This window comes from Cryptotermes secundus, unplaced genomic scaffold, assembly GCF_002891405.2.
Source record: "Cryptotermes secundus unplaced genomic scaffold, Csec_1.0 scaffold295, whole genome shotgun sequence".
Classification (NCBI taxonomy): domain Eukaryota; kingdom Metazoa; phylum Arthropoda; class Insecta; order Blattodea; family Kalotermitidae; genus Cryptotermes; species Cryptotermes secundus.
Genome location: NW_019729213.1, coordinates 311,326 through 321,753, shown reverse-complemented (window position 1 = coordinate 321,753; position 10,428 = coordinate 311,326). Strand labels below are relative to the sequence as shown.

The 10,428-nt window shown below is 38.3% G+C and overlaps 1 protein-coding gene across 1 annotated transcript in view; it reads right to left on the bottom strand.

The window, feature by feature from the left end:
- Nucleotides 1-367: 367 nt before the first annotated feature.
- Nucleotides 368-10,428, bottom strand: part of LOC111865391 (protein furry) — a 284,199-nt gene continuing 274,138 nt past the window's right edge. Inside the window, exons 52-54 of the mRNA XM_023853369.2 lie at nucleotides 8,200-8,414; nucleotides 6,272-6,372; nucleotides 368-3,650 (exon numbers count right to left, since the gene is read on the bottom strand). Coding sequence (XP_023709137.1) covers nucleotides 3,490-3,650; nucleotides 6,272-6,372; nucleotides 8,200-8,414 — 477 coding nt within the window. The 3' untranslated portion in view covers nucleotides 368-3,489. The remainder of the gene's footprint in view (nucleotides 3,651-6,271; nucleotides 6,373-8,199; nucleotides 8,415-10,428) is intronic.

Sequence of the window (10,428 nt, the reverse complement as noted above, 5' to 3'; positions counted from 1 at the left end):
TAAAAACAGATATTCTCTACTGCAGTTATCATCATCTGTTTTAGTGCATGCCTCTTCCTCTTAATCTCATTGTTTTGTATTTTATTTTGCCATGTTCAGTCTATGTAACATGTATGACTACATCAAATTCAGGCTTGCAAGCAACATCCTCATATAACATAAGGATAAAGTTGCAACATTTTGTGGCAGTACTGAACCTAACAATCTCATGTAATAATCTTGAATAAATATAATTTAAAAGTATTTTAATGTTTTTAATGCATTGCCCAGACACAGGTAATTCAAAATATAAAATTATTAGTGATTTACTAGAAAAATACAAGTTATTATTTTTATGTATTCATTAGAGTGGTTCAATTTATGTATATTTTGACGACAAATTTGTATTCTAACACAAAATCTTTGTAAATTTCTCCTGATTCATTTATCAAGCTGTTCACTTTGAGATTTACCTAGACTCTGTAGTTTTTTAAAGTCAAGTTCACAGATTGTAAGCAATGACACCCCATTTTTCAGTATAGTGAAAAGTAATTTATGAATATTATTACTGGACGAAAGACCACTTCGTAAGTTCACTTGCAAATTTACATCCTTAAATCACAGTTGCTACTTACTACATTTATCACCTGCTTTAACATTAAGAAGCTCTGCATTCTACCCACAAAGTATATTTGTATTCCACGTGACTTTCAGAATAAACATTTATTATTTCCCTAAACAGCATTAATTGAGTAGTCTCTGTAATGGAGTTGCAGTGTTTTCTGTGAGATTAGGACTGAATTTTTAAATATTATTTATACAAGCTTCATGATTCAAAGGGCTGTAATAGGTTTTCAGATTTACCAAATGGTTTGCTTCTGTAGAAATGAAGTAGAGGTAAATAAAACAACTGTGTACCATATCTGCCATGAGGGCCAACAGTTGTACATCACTGAATTATTCACTCAATAACATGTACTTCACATCTGATTTACCAGACAATATAACTTTTACTACTATATGGCATTTACTTTCACAATTTGTTTAACTTGCAGAACAAAAACAAGTGTTTTCTGTCAGATAAATATGGAATACAGAATACAGACTGCAACAGACATTAAAACATTCATATAAGGAACAATTTATTCAGAGCATTTTGAAACACAAGTGGAAAATATATCTTGCAAGTATGTCTATTCTGAACTAACATATCATAAAACTATTATTTTGATAATACTGTATTTATTCAGCTTCTGATACAAAAGGTTAAGGGAAGCTAGGGAAAGAGCTTACAGTGCCAGAAGAATGGTCTACTCAGAAACCATTCTGAAAAGCTTCAACTGTTACGCACATCAAGTTAGTATTTTTATGAGCCTCCAAAAACACTGCTTCTCCTTGTTCACGAACTCTAAGAACTGAGGCACACACATAAGCATAAACATTTAACATCCTTGCTCTGCAACCAGCTAAGTGCCAGGTCAGAGATGGAGTCCAAACTTTAACACTGAGGATGTGACAATGTGCTGCCTGGTCAAGCTGTTAAAAAACTCATGGGGATGATGACAGATAAAGAGGGAACAATGGTGGAATAATGACTATCATGGAAAAACTGAAGACTTTAGAGAAATACCTGCTCCAATGTCACTTCAGTCACCAAGAATCTCATATGAAGTCACCAAGAAATAACCTCTGGCTCCAAAGTGAGAAGCCAGCATTTAACTGCCTGAAATATGGTACAGGCAAGCAAGTATAAATCTCGGCTAGATATGAGGTGGGAATATTAAGATAAACAGATCACTTTGAGTTAAATTTAGTGGATGACCTGAAAAGTAAAAGCTTCAAGAGGCACAGTGATATAAAATCCCGTAATATTTCTGGTTTATAAATGTGCTTTATGTTTCAAAAAGGTTGAGACTTATTACTTGAAAATGTATGCATTATGCAAAATATGAAGAAAGCAAGTTATAAGAGTTAAAACAATGACATTGGGCAGAGGCTGAATTTATTTTCCCTTAAACCTGCCACAGTATATGTTATTGGACAGTCAGAAGACATAGGTCTGTGATTTCTTAATGCTGATCATTATGTCAAGTTTATACTGGACATTACAGAGAATGCCTAAAAATGTTACCTCTTCATGGCAGCTCATTGCCAATAGACAGAGTTTGTACATATCACATAATATTGTGTGTTTAAACTCTGATCAGCTGACTGTATCCAAGATAACAAGTGTTAGGGCTAAATACACTTGAGATATAGACCTTATAATGCTTATCAACCTTTTCATGGTCAGATTTCCCATTACACAGCTTTTCCTCCCACACTTGAGTCATTTACAGCACATTAAAAATCACTGTCTAATCCTTTTGGTTATTTGTGTGTTGGCATGGTGTTTGGATCTCACACGTTACAGAAAATAATTTACTGGTTGAAATTTTAATATTTCATACCCCTGCTACCTGCTATACAATAATTACAGTGTTGCAAAATAACAAACTTACAGAAACAACAATAAATTGTACGTAAACACTGCAGTGTGCTGCAGAAAAATTAGCATTATCAGATGACAAAGACAGTGAACTAGAAGTTTAAAAGTGTCATAGGGGAAATGTGTGATTTAATCTGAACAGCAGTCTGCTGCAATGTGAGATACACACACCATCCCAACACAAATGTACACAACCTGACCTGGAAAAGCTTATACAGTGAATCCACTTACCCACTCTATTTTCCCTGTCTTCCCTTCTCCTCAGTACATCTCAAGATTCTTCAAATATTGATTACCACTCACATGACATGCCAACCTCTGCAGATCTACTTCTGAACAATCTGTACAGCAATTATCACTAAACAGTACAGAAGCAAACATTTATATAATGTGAGAATAGTAAATAAAATTCTAATGACACTGCTAGTTAATGCTACTATATTTTACAAAATTTGAAAATAAATAGACCAAAACGACAAGTTTTCTCAACCCATATATCCAGACTGACTCAACTATAACAAGAAACAAAAGACAGCAAAGTTTGATACCCACAGATGAGTTTTAAATATATAATATGATATAAATATAGGGTTAGAACTTGTAGAGCGAGAAATGTTCATGTGATTTACCACAAAATATGTTTAAAATTAAGAGACAACTGGATAAGATGCAAACGTCCTACTGAATATGAAACATTCATTTGCATTACCATTATTTTCAAAACAAATTTTTGGGTATTATCAATCTAAATTTTCTGTTTATCTCACATTCCCTCTATGCTAGCAATGCGCTGCTAGCAGTTATTTCCCTTTCTCTCAAGAACACATGGAATAATCTGGTTTATCTTTAATAAATATATCACTCAATAATAATATACTTGATATGTAAATGTTTATAAAACTTATTCCTTAAAAAGAGTTCCTATATACAGTTTTGAGTGGGAATATCAACTGTAAACAAAATGTCTGTTATAAAAGGTTGAGAATCCTTGATTATCAAGACATCTGAAACAGTAAAGTTACTCAACATTCAGTCTTGCGCAGGGAAGAATCGCTATGTTCCCGCTGGTCTCTGACCTGGCTGTCCAGAGCATTGACAGCCCCCAGCACTTGAAACAAGCTCTCCATCAGTCGAGTGAACACATCAGCCATGTCTTGCTGTGTCCGTGTCACCACAAATACATCTAGTAATACAAAAACTCTTTTATTAGAATATCAAGTATTTGTGATTCATAGCGGCCTCCGTAGTCTAGGGGTAACGTTTCCACCTCATGACTCAAGGTACGCGGGTTCAAACCCGGTGGAGGTCGTGGAATTTTTAAGGGCGGAAAAATTCAGGGAACAAGTCCTCCGGGAGGGACTTTAAGCCGTGGGTCCCGTGTCGTAGATTTACGGCATGCAAAAGATCCTCATGTCTCTAGGAGACCTCTGAGCAAAATTAGGCAAAGTTTCCTGCCCAAGTAGTTTCCAATGCCTCCGGTAGATGGGAAAGTTATCGGGTACCACTGCCAGCCTCGCTGGCTGAACGGGGCTGATAGCGAGCACCAGTACCGGCAGGGTATGGCGACTGGTAGAATATTGAAGGGGGGCCTACAATAGACTATTAGTCACGGTGCATGGGGAAACCCACCCCCTCAAATAATAATAATAATAATAATAATAATAATAATAATAATAATAATTTGCGATTCATACGAGAGATTTTCAAGGAAGTGGAAAGTCAGATTGTGGTCCTCCAGATAATGACAATGCATTAGCCTTTATTTGTGGTTTATTTAATATTACTATTTGGTTAATTATTTGTGTTTAATTAAATATAACCATATTTTGTATGAAGTCTCTTCCTCACGTGATAACTTGTATCCTTAACCATGGCATGTGCATTTAAAATAACATCACACCCCCTAAATATTGTATGCATATATGCAATTAGTTTATATATGAGACAGAGCTACTGCACTCCTCCAAAACATTGGTATCAATCTACTAAAATACATGGTGTCATATCTCTGGAGACTGTAATCTTAAAACTACTTTTAAATCACTCTTTTCAATCTATAACTAAATAAACAACTCAACAGAGTAAAGGCCTTCTTGAGAAGTTGACATTTGCATATCTGGTTTACAGTTCCCCATCCCTTAACCCTTTCACTGCTAGTATGTTAAGTAACTCTCAGTACCCTCTGTGCTGAATTATTTTTTAATAAATCTTTTATAAATAATTTAAGTGCAAAGTATGAAAATTTGTGATAAAATATAACTAATCTTACCTCAGACAGGGAACAGGTATCAGAAGTTGCAAAAATGTTGAATTATTCAGTATTTTTCACAGGGGAAAAGTCCATTTAAATCAGGTTTGTCCAACATGGTAAAAAAAGTACATAATTCACTATCCTAGTCTTATTACTATGTCACATGTTGACCAAAGTCCACAACTTTATTTAAACTATTATAGAAAGCACCACGCACTACACAAAGCCATTTTTACTAGCCCTGTGAAATACCCGCGTCACATGACCATGGAGCGCGTGCCTCGCTGTGCAGATGCAACCTTTTACATTTCTTAAGCTAGAGGGCAGAAGAATGCAGCCACTGAAATGAATGATGCTTCATTACATTCCCAATAGATGACTCTATTCACCTGTCAAGTTTGAATGAGACTGGTGCAAAGAAACCTTAGATTTGAAACTCTAAAGTTGCAATACAGGTTTTGTCGATTGCAGCAAGGATGCCATGTTTTTCAGAGATCGACATATGTCGATCACAGCAGTGTTAAGAGTTAAGGAACATGAATATTCATTAGCATACTCACAAGATCTACTAAATCCTATTTTGAGCCAGAATACTGAGCCTGTGCCCTCAAACACTGTTTCTTTACAACTCATTTTATTATTCTCCTTGCATCAACAACATCCAGGGTTCTCAAGTGATCTACATCCTTCAGATTTTCTCATTAAAATTTTATAGACATTTCTCATTTTGCTCCTGCATGCCTCATACTCTACCAATATAGTCCTCCTTGATTTAACCAACCTAGTAATATTTGGTAATTAAAACCTGATTCAGGAGGAAATTAAGAGGAGATTGAACTCGGGTAATGCTTGCTACCATTCAGTCCAGAACCTTTTGTCTTCTCTTCTGATGTCTAAAAACATAAAAATTAGAATATACAAAACTATAATTTTGTCTGCGGTTCTGTATGGGTGTGAAACTTGGTCTCTAACACTAAGGGAGGAACATAGACTGAGGGTGTTTGAGAACAGGGTGCTCAGGAGAATATTTGGATCAAAGAGTGATGAAGTGACAGGAGGTTGGAGAAAACTGCATAATGAGGAGCTTCATAACTTGTACTCTTCTCCAAGTGTAATTAGAATGATCAAGTCAAGGTGGATGAGGTTGGCAGGAAATGTAGCACGAAAGCGGGAAAAGAGGAATGCATATAGGATATTGGTGGGAAAGCCAGAAGGAAAGAAATCACTGGGAAGACCAATATGTAGGTGGGTGGACAATATTAAAATGGATCTTAGAGAGATAGGATGGGATGGTATGGATTGGATTGATCTGGCTCAGAATAGGGGGCCAGTGGAGGGCTCTTGTGAACATGGTAATGAACCTTCGGGTTCCATAAAATGCTGGGAAATTCTTGGGTAGCTGCAGAATTTGTGGCTCCTCAAGAAGGGCTCAGCTACACAAGCAAGCAAGTAATATTTGGTGAAGGGTACACATTATAACTCTCTTAATGACTAAAGCATAATTATTGTTCCCTTCTCATAGCCACAGTGATTATTAACAGCAAAGTACTTACCACACTTGTCATGTGCCAAGTGTTTACAAAACACATTTAATATCCCTGTGATGTCATCTTCCTCCACACCACATGGGGAAACATCACTACCCCATGCTCCTCTGCAATAGAACATGTATCAGAAAATGCATTAAACAATGGCAAGATCTAAAACCTAAAGGACACCATTTCTGCATAACAGTTACACTGAACCACTTACTGACTGATATAGCGGCCCCTGTAGTCTAGGGGTAATGTTCCCACCTCATGACTCAAGGTACGCGGGTTCAAACCCGGTGGAGGTCGTGGAATTTTTAAGGGCGGAAAAATTCAGGGAACAAGGTCTCCGGGAGGGACTTTAAGCCGTGTGTCCCATGTCGTAGATTTACGGCACATAAAAGAACCTCATGTCTCTAGGAGACCTCTGAGCTTAATTACAGGCCCTTTCCTGCCCAAGTAGTCTCCAGTGCCTCTGGTTGATGGGGGAAGCATCAAGGTACCGGGGGCCGACCTCGTTGGCTCTACGGGGGCTGATGGCACGCACCGTTACCGGTAGGGTATGGCGACTGTATAAATTAAAAGGGGGACGCACAATGGACCAATAACTGGTCTAAGTGCATGGGGAAACCCACCCCCTCTCATAATACATACATATTGACTGATATTTCTAGATCTCATTTTGTGGCAAGAAAGCACTTACTATACAGTAAGATCTCATTTGCTCTTAGTCCCATCTTTGTCTCCCCTTTCCCACACACAGTACTCTTCTGCCCTGCAGATGGTTCCTCTGAAATGTTGGTTTCTCCTACAGTACTGCATGGTGTCACTTTCCAGAACATAGTAATCTTCTGCTATAATTTATTCAAACTTCTTGTATTAACCTTAGGTGTGGGGGGGAATCCCAGCCCTAGGAGGAGGAGTATCCACTGGAGATTTAAATTCAGATATCACTAATAACTGCTATCAGCCTTACTATCTCAAGACTAAGAAAAACATTCACTTGAAATATCTTCAGTATTTGCATTTGATAAACGTTTACTAGCCACTGAAATGTCTACCAACAGCTGATATACCATCAACATTTCCATGATAGTTTACTTCAAGAAGAAACAACAAACACAGAACTGGGTTGTGTGCAGTGCACAGCATTTCAGGGGAATACACAGAACTGGGTTGTGTGCAGTGCACAGCACTCCAGGGGGTACATAGAACTGGGTTGTGTGCAGTGCACAGCGTTTCAGGGGAATACACAGAACTGCGTTGTGTGCAGTGCACATCACTCCAGGGGAGTACACAGAATTGGGTAGCATGCAGTACACAGCACTCTAGGGCAGTAGAGAGAACTGCGTAGTTTACAGTGCACAGCATGGCAGGGAGGCAGACAGAACTGGGTTATGTGCAGTGCACAGCACTCCAGTGGGGTACACAGAATTGGGTAGCATGCAGTGCACAGCACTCCAGGGGGTAGAGAGAACTGGGTAGTTTACAACACACAGCATTCCAGGGGGCAGACAGAACTGGGTTATGTGCAGTGCACAGCACTCCATATCTAAGGGTAAAGGGTTGGATGTGACATTTTTTTTTCCTTGGCACTACAGCCCCAGTAGGCCTAGGCCTACCTCCATGAATGTCTCCATTCACCGGATGTGACATATTACCCACCATATTATCATTGTTCTCAGTGCTACTAACATCATTCTGAACTGCAAATATACTCAGGTTTCAGAATCATGTTCTATTTATTTTAAGGACATTTTTCATTTTTGGTTTTTGTTTCGATCTAGGAGACATTTTCTACTCATGTAACATGTCTAATGAGATTATGAATGAAGTTTAGTACATTATGCATGAATCAAAATATCCAGTGAGAGAAAGGGCACAAATAAAATGAAATTCAACCTGTCAGTTAAAATAGGAGATGCAGTTCAACTAAATGGAAACAAGCCAACCTATTGTGCCGAGCATGTTGGAGGGCTGCTGCCCACTTCCCAGCCTGCACCAGTTCCAGCAATGCTGTCTCTGCCTCCTCACAGCCAGCTGTGACAGATGTGGGAGCAGGTGAGGGCGTTGGTGTCGGTGTGCCATGATCAGAGTCTGCTCCTTCCTCTACTACTCTGGTCAAACTAGCTTTCACTGCTGCCACCTCAGCAGAAACATCCTGCAACTGCATTATATTTGACATTTTTAATAAATGATTACAGCATATGACAGAACAGTTGATATAAAAATCTTGGATTTTTCCAGCCTCTGACATACAACATCTTCCTTGAACAGCTAAAATGGTTTCCCCCCACTGTGAGCAAATATGCTATTTATTGGCAGGATCTGACTAACATGCCAGTAAGAGAGTCATGTGATTTGGTTCTTAAAGAAAGATTCGGTACTGAAATATTTTTATATTATATATGACAGAGTAAGTTGCATAAATTTGTAAATTGAATGAATAAAGAAATGCTGAAACTTTTCCTTGAAAGAAAAAAACTTACTCCGCTTTCTACAATAAAAGTCAATTTAAAGTTCATTTTCAAATTTTTGGCAGCTTGGCTGGTTACCATTTGATCTGAGTGGTGGAAAATTTATGAGACTCATTAGGCAGCCATACATGCAGAGTTTTCCTGTTTTCTAACCACCACAGTCCAAAACCGGGATGACGACTTTGTCTGCATGGGTAAGCACCATGCCAGCCTGGATCCATTCAGACTTGTTCTATAGACTTTAACCACAGCTTTTAAACCAAGCTCTCCAGATACATATGCCTTTAGAACTGTGATGGTTTGGATCAGAGAGGTGATTTGTTTCATTCTATTTTCATAGCTTATTTCAACTCAGATAAATTACAACTTATGATCAACCACAGGCAGTGGTACTAGCTGCTTCAGGAGAAGGGATATGCTCAGGTTATTAAAATGTCTAAGTTTGCATCTTTCACATGTTCACAACAGAAGCTACAAAAATGTTCGTATTACCTTTATTATGTCTGTCTGTCTGCATGTAAGAACTTAAGAACCACTGAAAGGATTTTCATTAACTCTGATACTGCAGTTTTCTTTAAATTTTGTTTAAAATCAGACAAAAATAATGGACACTTTACACAAAGACTTACATGTCTCTAGATATATCTTGAGCATAAGGAGTGTGGAACTCGCTAAATTTATTTTATACTCGTATTTTGAACAGAAGCTGTACAGAAAACTCAAACACACATTCTATGCTTAATACCTTTTTCAGGAAGTCTTACAGTTTTCAAGATACATAAAGAAAAGAGATTTCTCTGCTTTGTCATCTCATCACTCAGGAACTATCTGACTTACCAAATTTTATATGAGGGTTGGAACTTTAATAGTGGCAACTATTTATTTACAACTGATACAAAATAGATGCACGATTCGAAGTTTTACTGTCCTTCAATGTAGCCACCAGCATTGTGTACAACCTGTTGCCAGTGATGTGGAAGTCGTAAGATACCTTTAGCAGTACCTGTTGTGTTGATAGTTCAAATGAAGCGGTCTACTGCCTGAAGAATCTCTGGAACAGTTCTGAAGCAAATGCCATGAACTGGTTCCTTCATCTTAGGAATCAAGTTGAAGTCACAGGGGCTTAAGTCCGGGGTGGATGGTACAGCACTTCCCAGCCCCATCGATCGAACAAATCAGGCACAGCTTGCCATTTCTGAATTTCTGTCAAATCATGTGGAACCCAACTTCTTGGCCGTCCACCTGTGCCTGGTGGACGTGTGAAACTCCCGTGTTCGCATAGGCGGTGATGGATTCCTTCAAATGTCTTTCGGTCTGGCAATCTGTGCATTGGGTAGCGTTCCTGATACAAGAGATGTGCGTCCAAAGCATTACCATCCACCAAACCATACATGTAATGCATGCTTGCGAGTTCTTCGTTTGTGTACATTACGTATCACTTCACAGCAGGCTGGAAACAACACTTAATAATCACAGATAACAGACGTCATACACAACTTTCGGATACAGATACAGATACAGCTACTTCACTGGAGACGACAGGATATCATCTGCGCGTCCTAGAGGTATTCAGGCCCACATCAAATTGATTTGCAACATGATTACTTGTGTAACAATTGTAACCGGTGTCTCGCATTTTTATTCCGGCAAACAGGATGTGTCAGCGTGCACTCTATAAATTACATGCTCGGATAACTCTGTATT